Below are 21,358 nucleotides of genomic sequence, written 5' to 3' on the forward strand. Positions count from 1 at the left end.
TTCTGTAACAAAGAGTATGGTGGTATCTGTTAGGAACTGCCCATGGGTCTCCCAGCTTGCCTTCACTGACTCAGTGGCAGTAGGTATATCATCACCAGCCTCCAAATACCACTCATGAACCCTTTAAAAGGTCCCCACCATCATGGACTACTCTCTAGCTGTTGCTCTGGCTCTCTTGGTTTCTCTTTCAGACTACTTATCTCTCTCTTGCCTCTGCTCAGAGGCGGCCTTTAGTCATTCCTCCCTCTCCCTGCCATAAGCCCCCAGTGTGAGATCTGTTGTACGGTGTGTTTTCTGCAGCATAACTTGCCTCGGTCTTCTCTGAATATCTATGCCCCTAATATAAAAACACTGACTTATGTAAAAGAAATGTTACTAGAACACAAGGCAGACATCAAACCCCACACACTAATAGTAGGAGACTTCAACACTCCTCTCTCATATTTTCTTACTTTCTATAATAAACAAAGGGAAGAATGTTCGGAGCTATCCAGTTATCTACCCTGGCTAACCTTCAGTGACATAGCTCCATCACCTGCCAAATGCAACTCTTTAAAAGGTCTCTACTATCATCAACTGGCCTCTAGTTTTTTTTTTCTCTCTCTCTCTGTCCCTCACAGTGTCTCTGTCTGTCCCCCTCTCTCCGTTTTGCTCTCTCTCTTTCTTGTTATCACTCAGAGGCAAACTTTCACTTCCCCACAACAGCCAATCTCTTGCATGAGAAGGTTGTGTGGTGTGATTTCTGCAACATTTCTTGGCCTGATCCAAAAAGACTCTCTTGAGAGAGCAGAGCAGACACCATAACAGGCTGCTCAATCATCTATCAGAGATCAGGCCTCAATTTAAGTATTCTGAGACTGAGCAAGCATTTTCTGAAAGAACCATGAATAACGGACAATCAATCTTCAATGCCCCTGACTGCAGTGATGAGGGAAACAGCATGTACCAAGCCCGGGCCATTCCCTACAGTATCTCAAGGCAAATAGGGACAAATCCTCCTCCTGCCTTAGACCTTGACCATTCATGCCCAAATATGAAAGTGCTCTAGACACCCCATCAAGCCCCTGCAAACCCCAGCCAGTGAAAAACACACTAATGTAGCAGGCCTTTGCTAAAACAATGATCTAACTGTTTCTGAAACTTCCCTTAGCTGTGCTTAAAAGGACTCTACATGATACTTTTGTAGTCTTCACAACTGTTTACAAGTGAAAGACCCTGGATATGTCAGTATAAAAAATAAATATTCTTGTTGATTGCATATATGTTTTTTGTGAGACAACTTGAGGACCCTAACACTCTTCCACCTCCAAAACCCTAACAATAGCTCCAGTTCTGCTTCTGATGAGGGCTACATGCTCCATTATAGGAAAATTAGATACAATAATTTGTCACTTGAATAAGGGCTACTTGTAACAGGAAGATAGAAGGGGGTTAGGCCACTTTACAAAAATCTACTCTCAAAGTGACTAATCAAGTCTGGACAGACTATCTTACTCAGAAATGGTTTAACTGAATCTCTGGAGAACCAACAAATCCCAAAAGAATGGAAGTATTCGGTTCATGAAATAGTCATCTACCATCAGGTTCTGCTTCCTAGAGCACCTGATACCTCTCAGAAATGTTTGCATTGAGATCATGTATCTATACCATGAATGGCTAAAGTAAACCATATTTACATAATAATTAAGGTTATTAAGTATTGTGGGGATAGGAAATGTATAGAAGATTTCACCGAGGGGAATGGGTGGCTGGAAAACTATATGCATACTTACACAGAGAGAAATTTGGGAATTTTCTAAACAAACACACTATGGAATTTATATATACTATAAATAATGTCATTTATTCTCCAGGCCAGTTGGAAAGGAGTGCAGTGTGTGTGTGTGTTTGTATGTTTGTGTGTATTTGTATGTTTGTGTGTGTCTGTGTGCCTGTTTGTCTGGGTATACATCAAGCGAGTGGGAATGGAGGATATAGGTGGTCATTATTCAGTCTATACATTTAGGTATTGGTAGAAAAATCATTACATAGGACAGAATGAAACAAACACAGAGGTTGGGGTGATGGTAATTGGAGGTGGGAACAACATACAGTCTGGCAGAGATTTCAATGCGGAAAAGAAAGAGTGGCTCATGACTTTCTGTGGAGAGAAAATGTATGATAAAAAAGGACACATGAGATCAGATATATGCTTTTCTCAAGTACAGTGTCAATGACTACTTTCAGAGTCATTGCACTGATGAAATCATTTGACCTCTGATAAAATCTCACTGGCTGCATTTTAACTAATCCAGGCTTTCTTGGGGGAAAAATACTAAACTAATAGTAAATCTGTAATAGCCAAACAGTGTTATAATTAATACAGTTTTATATTATTTATTATTCAGGTTGGGTATCTGGGAAATGAAAGTGTAGTCTTCATTTAAAAAATGGCACCCAACTTTCAACAATGTATATCTACATAAACTCTAAAAAGACTTTAAAAAATAAAGTTGCCAGTACATGCTCACCTTACTAGACCTGGATGGAGGGGGGAGGACCTTGGACTTCCCACAGGGAACCCTGACTGCTCTTTGGACTGGAGGGAAATGGGAGGAGGTAGAAATTTTTAATATAAATAAATAAATAAATAGTTTGTAAAAATAAAAAAATAAACTTTGCTAGACCCAAAAATATGGGAGTCAAATGGAGCTTCATGCTAGCCAAATTTTTTAAGATAGGTTCTGTTTGCTGGCGGCAAGCACAACCACAGCTTCTTTAAAAGATGGTAGCACAAATAGCTATTTCTTTTACCAGAGGCCCTGCTAACGAGCATTTTTGGTTTGTGACCAGAGTGCTACAAGTTGCTTAATAAACTCACTGCACCTCTCAAGGTGGGGCTCGCAGAGGTGGTGAATATACATGAACATACCGTCCAGGCAGTGAAATCTCTTTGTCAATTCTAGAGTTTTGGAAGTTGATTCAATGCACTTCCTGTTTACTTAGGTAATTTTTTTTGTTTTGTTTTGTTTTTGTTTGTTTGTTTTTGCTGCAATCACACGAGGTTTATTCGACAAGGACAAGATAGGAACCAGTGCACTGGGGCCGAGACTCATAACCCACGCAGGGGAGGAGTTCGACCTTACTTAGGTAATATTATATTGTTCTGGGGTCTTTGATAGATTTGAAGACAATTATAGTTATGGTTTTTGTTAGTTATGATAAAAGATAAATTAGATATTAAACTTTCCAAATACAAATAGACAAAATACTGTGAAGTGTAATTCTTGCTTGATACCTGTTTTGTTACATGTAATGGTAAGCCCAAGATTCCATGCATTTCCTGCTATTTATTCCTGATTATGGATGTGACATCAGCAACTCCTTCAAGCTCTTGCCACTGTGATTTTCCTGTAGTAGTTAACTGTAACCTGGAACTATGAACTAAAATAAGCATTTTCCTCCATGCAGTTGCTCTTTTCAGGAGCATCACGAAGTTGCTGCTCTGTTTAGTGACCAGTCACCTTCCCCTGTTTAGTCAGGAGTTGAGGGCTGAGGTTCTGCCAAGGGAAGGTAAATCCATACATGAAAACATATGGAGATCAGGTCAATATTTTACACACAGAACAAATTACTCACCCTTGATCATCATCTCTGTCTTGTGGTTTACACTATGATGGTATTGGATGAATTACGAAGAAATAATTGATTTCAGATTCTGGTGAAATTGCCTTCTGTCTATGGTGCAGAAAGATATTAAATTATTTGGCTCAGTCATATCTATGTTATATGAACTCAGTAATGCTTTGGTGGTATTCTTTTTTTTATTTTTTTATTTTTTTTAGCCAATTAGGCCTTATAAATTTAATAGAAGTGACATTCAGATTGAAGCAAGGCAATGTACTCAGTGAACAATTTCTAGAACAGGTTTTTCAGTCTGTAAAAGAAAACATAATATGAAAGAAGTTCCCATACATCTTAGTTAATGCTGGCTTGTTTAACTCTTCTGACAGCTTGGTGGGACTGTAGTGCATGAGACAGTGCTCAGTTAAAGGGCTTTCTGTCCTTGGCCCTGGAGGTTCTCTGGATCAAGGAAGGCTCTTTCTGTACTGTTTGTTTATCTGAGTCTTTTTAAAGAAGTAAACAAACAAAGTGCTAGGGAAATTGAAGGATGTCAGGATCATAACTAGGTTAATACTGAAAATTTGTCTGAATGCTCAAATTATGTGGTAGGACATATTTTCTTTTAACAAGGGCTCTCTAATAATTTTATAAATCTTACAAATACTAATCTAAAATGCTAAACCATTGCTTCTGTGGGTCTTTAGCAGTCTTACTACTAGATGGTTATCTATAGTACATATATATTAAGTATTTTACCAAAACTGAAGCAAAAAAAAAAAAACTATAGAACAGTCCTAAGTCCCAAAATAACAAGGCTGACCTTAAACTTACAGATTTGCCTGTCTCTCTCTTCTCAAGTCCTGAGATTAAAGTCTTGTGCCACCACTACCTGCTACTAAAATACAATTTAAGTAAGGATAATTATTTCATCAAATGATTGAGGCTTCTGCAGTTATAAACTGCCATAGAAACGATCTTGAACTATAGTGTGATACTAATTACATTTTCATTGAACATATAAAGTTGAGGAACTTTAACAGCTATAAATATCACAAGCATATCTCCAACTGCATCACTTAATAGGTAAATTGCTTGTTGTCAAAATATGGGCTGAAATTTTTATATTCTGAAACAACCAAAAAGAAAAGAGTCTGATTAACTTAGTATTTTTAATTTGTGCCAGTGTCTCTAAGGTGACTGCATTGGATTACCATGTGTTGCCTAGTGGAAAGAAAAATCTTGATTTATCTCAAGAATCAAATCAGAATTGTTGACTCAACTTGGAATATACAGCATGCGTCAAAGTAAAGTGCTTTCCCCTTTAGTTAGCAGCAAGAAGACAAGAGCAGACACTTTATTACCCCTAGAAACATGTTTGGCAATCTGTGTTTCAGTCACTTCACATTTAAGTTCTTTACCAGAAACTTAAAAGTCATTTAATTAAAACTTTATCAACAGATATACTCAGAAGAGGAACATATGAAATCATAGTGTTTTGTCATGTAGTTACTACTTTCCTTACAATTTATGTAACTGTAGATATCTTAATAAAACAATTAATAATTACATATTATTCTAAAGTTTTGATTATTATTATTATTTCTCTCTTTTTTTTTTTTTTGAAACTGGCCACAGCTTAGGTGTCTTTCAACTCTGTAATTAAAAAATGACCACAGTTTGGTAACTCTGTAATTAAGACTTTGGCTTTCTTGCACTGTGAGCTGACTTTCACAATGCCTCATCCCCAGCAGCATGGCTTAGATTGGCTCCCTTCCCCACTCTCTTCCTTCCAGGCATCTGCAAAGGCACAGCTTACTCGCCATGGGGTTGCTTTCTGAACTATAATTAATTTCCCTCAAGCCTCTCTTTGAGTATCTTTGTAGTCTTTGAGTTTTTGTTAGTGAGTGTTCTTAAATTCTTCTTTTAATGTAATTAAGAACCGCTTCCTGATTTCACAGGTATCAGATAGTGACGACTGAGAATCTCCAAGACTCTTTCTTGACTCCTAATTCTTTAATTTGCAGAGAAGAGGCACCTGTAACTGAACCAGTTGACAATATCAGACCAATAGTATTTCATATAAATATTATCAACCTTTTTCAATTTAAGATTTATTATAAAAGTAACCTCAATTCATATACAAAGTAACTTTCAAAATCCACAACTTTATTACAGCATTTTATTTATGTAAAATTTAACTGTAATAGTGATAAGGAATGTTAAATCCAATAAATGTATAGATTATGTAATTGCTTTTAAATGCAAAGAAAAAAGCAGCAAAATTCTATTTTGTTTACAAAGTTATTCAAGTCTAGGGATACTGTTACAGCTTCTGTAAGATGATAACAAATAATTAAATAATATAATTAAATAAATCAGGTTTAAGTCGATAGTTTTCAACATAACAAAGACATGCAAAATAAATACAATATGCCTAAAAGTCTTGTTTTTAGTCCATGTATTGTTTGATAAATTTCTGCTGTACCTCTGACAATATTCAAAGAAAATCTGTCCTGATGTTCACATCCTTTACAACAGTGATAGCAGGAATCCCAAACTTCAAACACAATGTTTCTGTGAATCAAGTGAATGCCAAGGCTCCAAACAATGTACTGTTTTCTTTGTTTGACTCCATCAGTGTTTTTACAAATGCAGTTTCTACCTAATTTCTTACTAGTCTCTGATGTGGTAATCTTGCTTTTGAAATCCTTTCGGATAAATTCGGTGGGTTGCTTTTCTTGGCATACACATAACTGTAAGCAGAACTGCAGAACTGTGGCCCTGCTCCATTCCATGTCCAGTTTGATCTGCTCTGATTTGATTAGTTGCGTGCATCACTTGTGGTTTCCGTTTGTATTTCCCCTCATTCTGCTCTTAGATTTGCAAATACTGTTTTTTTCTTGGGTGATCATGTATGCTGTACTGTTTCTTCCTGCTGGGCTTGAGTAAACATCTCCCTATAGTTAGTGTCCAGACTGGAATTTGATGAAGTAGAATAATGCTGATACATTTGCTTCTGTTTGTGTTTTGTCAAATCCAGGAGTTCAAGTTTTGAACCAGGGTATAAGTATCATAAATTAATGTTTTTTTTTTTTTCTAAAGGAGTTTTTGGTCTCTTATTATTCTTTCACTGTGGTGGCCAAGTAATCTCTATTCAGGGCAAGCGGAAATTGCTGGTGGTGAAGAATTAACTCTTAAGGGAAGGCAGAATTAGACTGGTTAGCAAAGAGAATGTGAAGATATGATGTAGTATATAAGCAGTATACACAGCATTAGAGTCAAGAAAAAGGGTTCTGGGGGAAAGTCTTCAGACACATGCTAGGTTAATTTGAAGGCAGCGCTCTGGGATCTCATACAATCATTGCTGTAGTAGATGAATTCTCTAGAACTCTGCTCCAAGGTTCTAGGTAAAATTGTTCTGAAGCATGCTTCACCAGTAGCACTTCTCCCAAGATCCACTTCTCTATGCCAAGAGTGTCTTTGAGTCACTATGTAATAACCACTGTACATTACAACAGTCCTTGCCCTAAGTATGGACCATGCTGTACAATCTTCTAGAGTGGTTTTGATTCCCAGATATCACACTGCTCCAGTAGCCAGTCCTTAGAGTGGACAGAACACGTTTCCAGGGACTGTTTAGACCCACTGGGTTTCTCCACATAATGATTAGGAAATATGGGAGACAGCATGAAATCTCAGAGAATATACAGCCCTACTGTTCCTGTGACTCTGTTCTCTACTTGTTTTTTCTATTCTCATAGCTAAGTCTGTGTTCTCATTAAATAATCTTCGAGGTTCTTCCAGGAGCCATAGCAACAGAAACAGGATGAAAAAATGTCTAGTCTTTGCCTGAAAGAAAGGACCATTCAACATTTAAAAGCATATTAATTTTCACTTAGGTAGTAATTTTTCTGAATTTTATAAATGAGCATATCGGGACTTGACACTTTGTTTTGTAAAATATAAAATATATCATTCTTTTGGTACTCAAATAAGTTTGTTTCCTCCCCCACACCTTCTTTATCATTTTCTTCCTGTTGTGCATATCTTTTCTTTCTCTACCCATTTTTCCCCACACAGTAATTATCCACAGACTATAGTGTTAAAAAGTAATTCAAGAGTATTTTTCATTCTTTTTTATTTTTATTTATTTATTTTTTTTGGGGGGGGGGGTTAAGACAGGGTTTCTCCGTAGCTTTTGGTTCCTGTCCTGGAACTAGCTCTTGTAGACCAGGCTGGCCTCGAACTCACAGAGATACACCTGATTCTGCCTCTGCCTCCTGAGTGCTGGGATTAAAGGCATGCGCCACCACCACTCGGCTTTTCATTCTCTTTTATACTGAGTAACTTTCACATTTATTTTGGGTTTGATATTTAAAAATGAGAAAATACTTTAACAGTTTCAAACATAAGTTGTCAAAACAGAGATCTGCCATAAAAACAAGAGATTTTCATCATCATCAGAAATAATTTTATTATCTATTTTAAAGCAATTCAATAAAACTAGTAGCAAAAATGGCACATAGACATTAAATCAAACCAATTCTCAAAGGGCTAAGAGCACAATTACTTCCTGTTTTATTTTCATGTGCAAGTGTAATCATTTTAAAAAGGCAACAGTTTGTTGAAAGTCTTTAATAAGCATTATTTATTCTTTCAATAGTTGGAAAGACTATAAACTATTATTTTTATATCAAGCAATATTAATTCTGTCAAATATTAAATTTGGGCTATTAATAATCAAAAATAATTATTTTAAAACTTATGAAACAAAATTTTTAGTTTTATAGGAAATATAGTCATATCCTAGCTTAAAATTCCAGTCTTAGCAACTGTCATAATGTAAAAATACTAAACTTCGGAGCTCATTGGGAAAGAGAAGACGTTTAAAATCTGACATTTATTCTTAAATGAACTCTAATGGAATAAAAAAAAATGTCAATCAAAAGAAATATCTTACTTGACTACTGATAACCAAAAGTGAAATAAGTCAGTATATTCAGTATGTTTTATCTATTCCATATAATAATTCAATCCTGCTTCCAATTTCAACATCATGTGGAGTTTTTCAGTTGTATTTCACATAGATAACATACACACACGCTTGCATACAATCATGACATTTGAAGGCATGCTCTCACTTTGAAGTAACTTGCTCAAACCAATCTTCTTCGAAGACTAAAGCATCTCTCTATTTTGAGGGAATCCTTCATGCTTTTCTTATTCTAAATTATGGGTAATGTAAAGTACTGTAATAAAAAAATACATACTATATTCTCCTGTCAAATTGTAAAATGACTAGAAAATTTAATTTCACATTTTATGTTTGTATTTTTTGTATAATTATTGGGAGGATGTTAGGTTTCATTTTCCTAAAAGAATTTATTTTCCTTTTCTATGATCTGTTTCATTATGATAAGGAAGGAAAAAATGCATTTCTTATATGGACTATTTTTAGGGTGCAAGTGTCATGCTCATGAATAAATAAATAGATAGAAATAAAAATTTTTGTTTTTGAAATGTACTAGTATATCTGTCATGGGAACAGTTTATTACTCTATTTGATGTGGCAAAGTGTGTATACATTTATTCACTCATAAGTTTTGTTGTATTTATGATGAGAAAACATTGGGAATAAAGACAAAAGTACTGTATTAAAATTATCTGACAAATGTTTAATAATTCATATTAAAATTAAAATAGAAGAAATATCTATATTAATGATATTTTCCTTACAATGTTGAAGTATACATATGTTTGATTATTTTTATATTAAATTAGATTTTAAGTGTAAGTCTTTAATATCAAAGACATTTGGAGAATGCTAAAGGTTTTAAAGTGTCCTTGTGGTCCATAAAATGTATAAATACTCTTCCTTTAAACTTGGGCCCATTTTCTTAGTGAAATCTTCTATATAGCTAAATGAAAAATATTAAAGCATACAGCAATAAAAGACATCATTGCGTATCTGATATTTATGGGAGATATTCCAGTTCTCATATTAACTGAAGAGATATGCATTGTTTTCTCTATGTAAGGTATTTTTTAGGAGAAAATATATTTTTTTCTTAAATAAATGTTTCTCAGCATAAAATGTGCATTAGATATGAAGCTACCAAAAAGCCCAGATGACTAATAGTTCTTTGTGTTTTAGCTTCTTCTGAATAATTAAACATGCTATGGATATGTTGGCTTCTAAAATGAACACAATAATATATGGACAGACAGACATAAATGACTCTAAAGATCTATTCTGAAGAAAACTATGATTCCTAGACAGAAGTCACCCACAGAAGTTAGTGATTAATCTCTGATAGAGATAAGCATACATTCTTATTGGGCTCAATATTAGAAACAACAAAGTTAAACAATATAATGACATATTTAATTATAAGGAGAAAAGCAGACTTCAGTGCCCTTGTGATGCACTGAATATGCATGGATTTCTTTATTTTTATAGTCTTATTAATGTTTTAAAACAGGATGCATACAATTCTGATAGTTCTTGAACAGTTAAATATCAGATTTTAACTTCTGTATTTTATAGTCATTTTCAGAATCCCCCACTGCTGAAATTTAAATACTAACCGGGGAAATGTCAATAAATACCACATTAAGTTCCAAAATGATCGGTACTTCTAAGAGAATATATTTTGTTTTTAAATAGAAGAAAGGTGAGAAATTGAATACATTCCAGTCAGTTTCGTAGGACCATCACAACATTTTCGTGATTTCAAGCAAGATCCCTGTAGTGAAAATAAGGTCCCTTATTTTCTTTTCAATCAGAGTTGAGTTTCCTCCCGAGAATCTTGAACAGCAGCATTGCAGATGCTGTTTTTCCTACTGGGTTCACTGTTTGGAAGGTAGGACAGTGGATCTGGTCGGATCAAGTATCTACCAAAGAAAAACAAAGCAGAAAGCTATATTAGTAAATCAAGGTAACCTTAATTCAGGGCGTCACTAGAAATATTCACTAATTATATATTCTATCTGTAAGTTATCTAAGATGTAACTTTATAAATAACCAAAAGAAAGGTTCACTGTAATTAGCCTGATATGATTAAACGGCAAATGCTAATGAATTAAGTTTTACTCTTTCCAATTTGGTTTAGGCTCCATAATTTATTTATTCTTTCAACCTTGTCCTATGAATACTGGCTTCTATTACGATCTACATCATAACCATCGTTATGTCAGTATTTAATTACTCTTCCACTTATTTTAATCATTTATGCAATTAAGAAATTGTTGTAAAGCCGGGTGGTGGTGGTGCAACCCCTTTAATTCCAGCACTCGGGAGGCAGAGGCAGGCGGATCTCTGTGAGTTTGAAGCCAGTCTAGGCTACAAGAGCTAGTACCAGGACAACTCTAAAACTAAACTACAGTAAAACCCTGTCTTGAAAAACCCAAAAAAGAAAGAAAGAAAAAGAAAGAAAGAAGGAAGGAAGGAAGGAAGGAAGGAAGGAAGGAAGGAAGGAAAGAAAAAGAAAGAAAGAAAGAAAGAAAGAAAGAAAGAAAGAAAGAAAGAAAGAAAGAAAGAAAGAAAGAAAGAAAGAAAGAAAGGAAAATTTTTGTAGGTGGTGGGAAAGTCTTTCCAGTTTGTGAAGTTAAGTATCATTATGGAAAATATTATGGCTAGATAACATTTGGATTATTTGGAAAATTGTTTGTCTTGTATTTAACATAATAATACTGAAGTATACAGGCTTATTTATATGTCTTTACTTATTCCTTATGTTTGTCTATTGGTGTCATTTCGTCTAATTATCTAGTCCGAACTGGCCTGGAACTTGCTATGTAGGCAAGGCTAACTTCAAAATTATGGGGATATTCTTTCTTCTTTCTGGAATTTCTTTGGTTAAATGCAAGAGTCAACATGTTATTCTTTAAAAATCATTATTAATAAGTTCTAGGAGTAAATAAGAAAAGGTACATTTGAAAAACACAAATGTTTCAATAATATTTGGATTTCTCTGAGGGGGATGGTTCTTCATGCTGTGAAATCATATGTGATTAGTACATGTTACCAGTTCAGTATACCGTGTGTGTGTGTGTGTGTGTGTGTGTGTGTGTGTGTGTAAATGACCTCTGTTCTGCAGAAGACTATAATGTAAATTATGGAGCAGATGTAAAGAAGAAAATGGATTCTAAACAGCCCATAAAAAGAAGAGAACTGGGTAATACTTTATTAAAGGATTTGGGGTTAATCTTTTTTTTAGAAAAATAGACTTAATAAACCAAAAGCAGGAAGATGATGACTAACTTAAATAGGGAGGGACACATACAGAAGAAGGACTGTTCCTGGTATACTTTGTAAAAGGAGTTTAACTAAACATCTGGTTAGAACAGAAAGTAGTGGTAGGTAAAGTCAGAAATAAAATCAACACAGAGATAATGGAGGTTATTAAGCAATGGCTTTCTAGGATAGTCATGTTTCAGGTGAAAATGAAAGGAGTAATCCATGTTATTATAATACCTTTACAAGGAAGTAAAAAAATAAATCGGGAAACTAATTTAAAAACAAGTACCTAACAATGGTTGTACTCTTTAAAATGTAGGTGAAAAAAATATTCATAGAGTACATCATAATAAATACGATGAGTGGAACCTGAAAGTACCCCAGTCCAGTTTCTTCAATCAAATGAAAGTTTAAATTAGTATCCTTGGATCCATTAACAGAATTTCACTGTCTATGCACACCGCTTCTAATTACTTAAAATTTTAATAGCATTGTAGATCAATAAGAAACTAATAGCAAAACCTCAAGCCATTTAACGGCTTTTCATCTAGTGATTTATTATTGTTTTAGAATCAAGTTAATGTTGCTCTTTCATTTGGAATGAACTAGAAGCAAAATTTTAGAAAAAAAGTACAAAAAGTACAAGTATAATTCACTATCCACTAAATCCATTGATGTTGTGACAAACACTACAAGTCAGAGTTTGACAGAACACATTCCTTTGGCTCTCCTTTGATCTGCTACATACCATGGTAGATATTAGAATGTGCCATAGCTTGAGTTCTGCTAGGCCTTCTCTCAGGGCCATGAATATAGTCACTGCAATAGTATGAGGAACATATTTTTTCTGGCACTTAAGTTGATGTTTTGCTTAAATTTAATACAAATCAGAGTGTTCAAAGAGTAGGAAATTTCTCTCAAGCATTCCTGGTTTATTTTATGCTTTGTAAAAAAAATGCTCTAGTTATAGCTTGGAAAGTTTCATATTTAATTTGAAGTAGTAAACATACTTATACATATGTATATAATATAGTGTTACTGCCACACGATTTATCCTTTATTATATTTTTTCAAGGAAGAAATAGAATAACAAAAGGGTAAATACTTTGTGATACTATTTACTTGAAATTTTGCTAGTAAAAGGAAACATATAAAGATAGAATGTGGACTAGCGAGTAAGTGCAGAAGTAAAAGTAGGAGGATAAGATGATGGAAATGGATGGCTTAACCCATCTACGGTGCAGGACTTCTTTAATACTCAATAATATGATCCAAAATTGAATTGTGATAATTTCCCCATTGTCATGGGAAATACGTAATGACATTAACTTCTATATATTAAATGTATGAATTGTATGTTCATTTTATCCCAGTAAATTATTTAAATGTGTCTTCTTTTATACTAAGAAGATATACAGAGTAATAGAATTAATTCTTACAAGATCACAGAAGCCAAAGAGTATAGGAAGAAAAAGAAAATTTGCAAATGGGATCATAACAAGACAAAAAGCTTGGTCAGTCAAAGAATAATTAACAAAGTATAAACTACAAAATGGGAGATGATTTTTGAATTATTCATTCAACAAGTTTTATAATATCTAGAATATATAGAGAGTTCATCCAACTTAAAAACAGCAAAATCCCAAAAATATTAATGCAGTTAAAAGTCTACAAATGGCCTGAAACAAGTTCTCAGACAAATTTCTGGTAAGAATAAAAAATTTTTAACAACATTCAATCAAAACAGTGACTATTGTTTCACATCTTTTGGAATGGCTATTATACAAAAGATCAGAGATCAGCTATTGCTAGACATATATACAAAGAAATATTCATTTACTATTGATACAAATTTTAGTTAGTGTAGCCATAATTAAAAAAATATGGAAAATCTCTTTATAGAACTAGAAATAAAAGCACATGTGATCCAACCAACTACTACTCTGTATATAAAGACAATCAAATAAATCAATAAGAATTTTATGGTTAATTATATCATGTATTAAATTGCGCTAACTGACATTTATAGGATATATACTTCACCAATTGCTTCTTAACCACTTCTCAACATATAGAAACTTCTCCAAGATATACTGCATTTTAGAAGACAACACAAGTATAAAAACAGAAACAAATAAAAAAACACCATATTTTGTTGTTTTTCCATCAGTACAGTGGCAGCACCTGAATCTATAGCTGCTTCAATCAGTAATTGTGGCTCTGCCATTACTGTCCCAATTCTCTGGTAGCCACAGTGTGTGAAATTTATATCCTGTTTGGTCTGCCTTCTGCTGCTGCCACCAAATGCAGTTTTCAAGTAAATCTCTTTAGTTCTATTTATCAATAGGACTCAGGAGTCAGAGGCTGAGGTGAAAACCTGCTAGCTCAGAGCAATTCCGGGAGCAACTAGCTGACCTTCTCTCTTTACAGAAAGACAGTGTCATTCTGCAGCATCAAACTTAGAGAGACCACCATGCTCAAAGTCCTTTCTACTGCTTCCTGTGCATCTCTCTCTCTATCTTCCAGACTTCCTCTGATTTGCTATAATTAATTTTTTTCAAGGAGTTGCAGGCTCTGCCTCCTGACCCAAGGTTGAATTTATTTACTTAATAGAAATGCAACCTCAGGATTAATAGTGTGATCAAAGATCCTGTACCAATATTTCTCTTTTCTGATCAGAACTATCTTTACTTTTATGTGTTTTGAAATTTTATTATCAAAGGGTTGCTGCATTAGGAAGATTGACAACCATTTTAGTGAATGTGTTCCTCTTTCTGCCCCTTTCCTCCTGTATTCCACTGTATTTTAATTTTCCTTGTGAAAATTTTAATATCTTTACAGATATATACTGTTAAATGTTTCCCTTTTTCTTTGAGCTGTTCTCCAACATAGTATAGATTTTTTTGTTTTACAAATGTATATTTGCCTAGAGAATAGAAAATGCTACTATTTTGTCAATTAACAAACCTTCTTTACAACAATTCTATACTTTATAGTACTACACAGGGAAACACAGGAATCCCTATGCTCATCAGAAATACCTTTTGCCAAGCATGCTCATCACAATAATAAGGGACTATAATGGTAAAATAAAATAGAAGGTAGATTTGTAATTTATATATCCCTAATCCCTAATATGAGGTCAACTTACACAACATCATTGAGCTCAAGCCTGGTATCTGGAGATGGATTAATCAGGATGTAGGATAGGGTGCTTTGATGATCATTCATTTCATCTGCAAGATAAATAAGTATAATGTCTGTTAGGATTCACACAAAATCACAGAAATCATCATATAATGATAATGAGAATGTACTGAAGTCGCTTTTGGTTCTGTTTTGTATTTAATGCATGGAAGTTTGGTTTTCACTTTTCTGTCATCTGAAATGTTGGCAAAGTACCTATTTTTTGTTCCAGTAGATGATGAAAATAAAGTACCTAATTCTGTTCAGTGTAACCATAGTTACATTCTCTCCTGAAAGTCATTACAATTAAATTTTTTTCTACTAAAACAATAGTTATGAGATTTTACTTGTTTCATTTCCCTTTATAATAATTAAAAATAATTAGAAGTAAACATAATCATTCCATAGAACATTGACATAAAAATCTCCTGAAAAAGAATCTAGTCATATGTATTTAAAAGGTATTAAAAACTGTAATACAAATACATATATAACTGTAATATATATAAGATATATATCCCGATATATATATCTTTAATATGCATGCCTTCATGGCATGATTTTCTTTTTAAGAATACAAAAAATCCATTGGAAAAGAAATCAACCTTACATTTTAAGGAGTTTACAATGGTAAATATTTCCTATTCTTATTGGCCATATTGGGAATTGCTGGTACTGGGTGAGAGAACTGAAGTCAGTGTCCTCAGAGCACTGGGTTTTGTCCTGAGTCAGTTCTTAAAAGAACAAGTTATTTTAAAAGAATAAGTCTTCAACCCCTGCACCATACAAGTGGGCATTATAGCTTACTACGTAAGGTTCTATTTTATCTGCTCATCTATTCTGATGTGATATAGACAAGGGGACACCATAAAACACCAAGACTGAACCTGTATTAGAATATCCACCTCCAATGACTTAAATAAACATCAGTTTTTAAAAAGTACACAACTTCAAGTGCCAGATATAGTAATTAAAAGCTCACAAACACAAAAGAGGATAAACATAATCATTTTTAAAATGTGAAAAACTTTGTAGACCTTGACGTTTAACATTTTAAGTGTATTAAAAGATACAACGATAAAGCCATGTGGATACATACTTCAATGATTACCTTTCTTTCCAAGGATAAAGTATGTTGATATACTTAAAATCAGAACAAACAGTCTAAAGTATTAGTATTCATTTAATTACTATACTTATAAATAAATATAGTTTTTGAAAACAAAATTGTATTATGAAGTTTGAAGAAAAGTCTAAAATTATTTCTTACCAAAGACAGTTCCTTGATATTTATATATTTCATTAAAGTTCATGTTAAGCCAGCGTAGCTGAACCTAATAAACAATTTGCTATACTAAAATGTTATTCTCACAAAATAATATTATTCATTATATTCATTTCAGTAGAAATAATGCTTTTTAATGTCATAATATATTCTGCTTTAGTTCAATTATATGCAAATCTTCTTTAAAACCTATAAATCAAAGTTAGAATCCTACAAGACAGACAAATTGCAGAATAGATGAGCCTACCAAAAGTTTAGCAGTAAAAATATTTCAATTCCAAACTGACTAAATTGATTTTCAAATAAAGTAATAAATTTGGTTGTTAATTGTTGGAACAGATCCAGAAATACAACTGTATCTTCCCCCTTTAGGATCAGGGTTGCCAAGAAAAACAAAGAATGCCCACGGATATATAAACCACAGCTAACATCTACAAACAAACAGTTTATAACAAATATAGCCTAAAGATGTCATGTGAAACACTAAAATAATTTCTGAAGCACTGAAAAGTTATCTGAAAGTCAAATGCAGCTGGGATATATTTGCTAAACCTGGGATTCATATGTAAGGATAGATGGCTAAATCAGCAGACTTGAGCTGGAAATCCAAATATAAAAATGATATTTACTCCAAAAATAGTTACCAAGTAAACATAAATCACATTATACTGACATGAGTTTATCAAGATCATATATCTCTACGAAAAGTAAGTTTCATTTATGCATTCTTCTTAAAAAAAGTATTATTTTAATGTGAATTGTAACAAGTTCTTTTCAAAAGAACTCCAATTTATGGTATTCTCTGGACCCTGTCATAACACTCTGAAAGGCAGTAGTTATACTAGAAAAATCTCTATTTCATTTGGATGTGAGCAAGTCAGTATCTAAAATAAACAAAAATGGTCCTGAACTGCAGTACAAAGAAGGCAACTCTACCAAAACACCTCTTGCTCAGTGTAGATACCCAGGCACATTATGTCATTAACAGAGCACTCTTAAGTTGCTTTTGAATAAAAGTCAAGTGGCAGTGGTGGTCTCATTTGTTTGTCACAAATGAGTCAAGATAATTATGAGTTTTCTTAAGAGTTTTAAGATTTGCTCAATTAGCCTATTTTCACAAATCAAACTGAACATGTTAATTGTGCAACTGGCTCTAAGACTGATATCAAACATGTCAATAATACACTCAGTGATTTCACACGTTTTAAATCAAGGCATAGATGTGGCCACAATCAGAACCAGCAATTCCAGTGGTTTTGTTTTTTTTTTTTTCTCTACTCCTCAATGACTAGTCCTCTTGGAGTGGAATGCCATCATTTTGATTTAGGTTAAAAGTAGTTGTTGAGTTCAAAGCCATTCTTTCAAGTCTGCGTTGCCATAGAGCTCAGCTTGACCCACAGCTAGTCTGCCACGCTTTGTGAAAAGGCCTGCTGTTACCTTCTTCTCTTTGTGATTTTGCACTTGAGAATTAATAAGCAAGTTTTAAAGTCTATTTTAACTTGCTTCGACATTCATCAATGTTTTATTGGCCATGCACTACTGTTTTGGTATCAAATAGTCATTTTCTGTGGTTATATTTTATTTCTCAATTCTATAAGGATGAATATAGTAGGTTTGTTAGATTATTAAGAGCCTGACATAATTATCATTAACCATGGCAGACATGAATACACATGGTTGTGGCCAAACCAGAATATAATATTTACTAATAATTGATTTGATTTGCATTATATTTGGTTGTATGAAATCAGAGAATCAAGATTCTATTTCCTAGCATCAGAAATGTATTAAGAATCTTCTAGTAATATACTGTGTCCAGACAGCTAAACTCTGGCCTTAGAAAACTAAAATATTCCATATGTTTAAAATCAGTGCTCTTGAAATTGTTGCACACACAGTAGAAAAAGACAGGCGAATCAACAAGTGGTGCTGACTAAACTAGATATGCACCCTCGGAACAATAAATTTAGGTTCGTGTCTTTCATCCTATATAAAGCTCAATTCAAAAGAAACCAAGTACTTTAATTTAAAACATGAAGTGTTGAAACTTCTGGAGGAAAGCACAGGGGATACACTTCAGGATCGAAATATGGAAAATAGCTTCCAAATGGGGCTCCAGTGGGATGGGAAATCAGTGAACAGACTGCATTCCACCCTTGGCACAGCCAAAGGAATGAAGAGCAAGGCTACTCCGTTCACAGCTGAGAGAAAATCTTTGCTATGTACGTCAGACAACGGGTTATTAGCAAAAACTTATGAAGAACTGCAAAGTAAAACTCTAGTCCCAAACAATTTGAATAAGGAGTTGAAAAGATAAAAAATTCAAATGATAAATAATATCATTTAAATAAAAATTAAAGAAATATAATTAATTTTTTTTAGTTTTTGAGACTATAATATAATTATACTATTTTCCCCTTCCCATACTGTCTCCAAACCCTCCAAAATACCACACCCTGTCTCTCTCTTTCAAATCATTGATTCATTTTCTTTGTCATTCTGTACTGGGTATGTGTGTACTCTTAAATACAACCTGTTCAGTCTGTTTTATGCAACTTGTTTGTATATAATTTCAGAACTGTTCATTTGGTATTAGATAACCAATTGGAGTGCTCTTCTTTAGGGAAGAATATTTCTCCTTCTCTACTCATTCCTTAGTTGCTTGTAGTTATTTGTATTTGGTTGATGCCCCATGAGCTTTCCCTCTTCTGTATTAATGTATCTACTTGTGTCATTCAAGCAAACATGTTTCTGAGACTTCATTCCTGACATTTCCATTACACACAACTTCGCAGACACTTTCAGGAGTAATGTTATAGATATAGAAGATGCAAAATATTACAGAAAAGTACAATTGACCAACTTTTTTAAAAGTGATTAATATTCCTAGCAATCAAGAAACTGGGAATGAAGGGTAGGGGTGAGTTATTAAAATTTAAGAATATATGAAGAATTCTAATGGACTGACACTATTTCATAAGCCAATTACAAATAGGTAATTTAGAAATTCATTATTGTTCAGTGTGATAAGAATAAGCAAATAGTAGTGTTCAGTCATAAATGGGACCTCTAGATCAAACCTCACCCACCAGACTCCAGAAATATTTCTGTAGAGGTGGGCAAAAGGAAAGTAAGAGCCCCAGGATGGGGAGAAGTGCTATGGAAGTCATTGCTTTTGCATATATGAATTCACAACACCTGGATTGCATATCTGCATAAAGAGATACACAAGATCAAGCATGTTAAACATTACAGCATGCAGTGGAGAATACCTCCCAAAACCTTACCCTAGCTGAGGAGCAAGGCAGCTAATGGCTGCCAGGGGAAGAAACCATTTCTTTAGCAGTGTGGCCACTGATAGGTTTTCCATTTTCAGTTGGATGAACACACATTCATGGGCAGCACAATTGGACTTAGTGAGTTAAACAAACAACAAATACATAAGCTATAAAAGAACGTTATGTTGGGAGGGAGATATGAGGTAGGGATTCTAGATGACTGAGAGTGGGGGGTGGTTCTTTGCACTGTTTAAACTTTCCATTTCATTCCTTTCTGGCATTCTTTTAATTGTTTCCATCTTCTTCTTTGGGGTTTGGTGTGTTTTTATTTTTCTAAACTCCAAAGGAGCACCCAACACCAACTAATTAATTTGTGTTCTCTCTACTTCCTTGATGGAAGCACTTAAAGGTATAAACTTCCCCCATACAACTGTATTCATTGTATCCTAGACGTTTCGTTTTATTGTATTTTCATTTTTATTTTCTTCTACAATTTTTTAAAATCTTTGTCTTAATTTTGCATGTGATGCATTCATAATTTAATAGTAGGCTATTTAATCTCTATGAGATTATGTATTCTCTGCATTGTATTTTCTACAATAATTTTCTGTTTATCTATTGTAGGCAGAATATAAGAAGTTACTTCAAATTTCTAATATTAGTTGAGGTTTGCTTTGTGTTTCAATATGTGGTCTATTTTACAGAAACTTCCTTTGATCATTTTGCTGTTTGTACCAGAGATGATTACATTGAGATTAGCAGGATTTTTCCTTTTGTGGGGGTACATATTGTCTTAGTTTTTTATACTGCTTGTATGTTTCTGCTGTGACCTGTACATGTGGCATTAGGTCACTGGTTGTCTTTTGATGTGAGTTTTTACACAGACACATATCTACTCTTCATGTTGAATGGGATTTGGATCCCTATTTGCTTTTACCTCTCATTGGCTGGGTTAGAGTCAGCTAGGAGATACTAGAAGCATAACCATGTGACCACTCAGTGTTGATCATTAGTGTGGTACCTGACAAACTTCGGTTCATCTATGAAAAGGTAGAGCCTCTGGCATTAGCAGTGAGTGCTCAGCAAAAGTGAGTAGAGATGGGTTATATTTCAGGGCTGGTGGCATTTGACTTCTGACCTGGAGGGCAAACAGGTGCTCAGTATCAGGTCTTGAGAAAATGGTGAATTGGACTTTGAAGGTCTGCATATTTGTGGTGTCTGTCATAAGGGGTGGGTAAGAACTCTAGACAACTGATAAATTAGCAATATTTTGGGTTAATATGGTAGCTGTGATGTGGTATCTGTTTGGTGGTATTTATATCTACTATACCTAAGCAGCTGCCTCTACTATTAATGCTACTCCAATCTTGTTTAGAACTCATTTTATGGATGCAGTCCTCTCAGTGGTACCAATGACAGACTACCAGAATCGCAGCATTGCATGTTTTTATATCAAGGAAATCATATCAAGGCAGATGTAGAAAACAGGAAGAAAATAAATGAATGGAATGCCTTCTGTTATATAAAAATTATCATGAGCATAAAATCAACTAATTTCCATAAAAATAGAATGAGAAAATCATAAGAAAAAATTTGTTACAAATCCCTGCTGCTTTTTTAGGTGATGCCCATACAGTCGGCTAATACATTTGCATATTTCTAACAATCAAGAATGTGATATGCAACTGTGCTTATGGATTAACAGATTAGAATGTTCTTGAGTCATCTGAGATTAAGATGAAGAACTTTTTTCTTGATATTCTCATT

At 33.9% G+C, this 21,358-nt stretch overlaps 1 protein-coding gene across 2 annotated transcripts in view; it reads right to left on the bottom strand.

The window, feature by feature from the left end:
- Window positions 1-7,992: 7,992 nt before the first annotated feature.
- The window catches only part of Kcnt2 (potassium sodium-activated channel subfamily T member 2), a 367,931-nt gene continuing 354,565 nt past the window's right edge, over window positions 7,993-21,358 (bottom strand). The window contains exons 27-28 of one of the 2 annotated variants that reach the window (XM_057769358.1): window positions 14,994-15,078; window positions 7,993-10,497 (exon numbers count right to left, since the gene is read on the bottom strand). In XM_057769358.1, coding sequence (XP_057625341.1) covers window positions 10,386-10,497; window positions 14,994-15,078 — 197 coding nt within the window. In that variant the 3' untranslated portion in view covers window positions 7,993-10,385. Of the gene's footprint in view, window positions 10,498-14,993; window positions 15,079-21,358 lie in introns of those variants that run through there. The other variant, XM_057769359.1, reaches the window with a different exon arrangement.

This window comes from Chionomys nivalis, chromosome 5 (genome assembly GCF_950005125.1).
Source record: "Chionomys nivalis chromosome 5, mChiNiv1.1, whole genome shotgun sequence".
Taxonomy (NCBI): Eukaryota; Metazoa; Chordata; class Mammalia; order Rodentia; family Cricetidae; genus Chionomys; species Chionomys nivalis.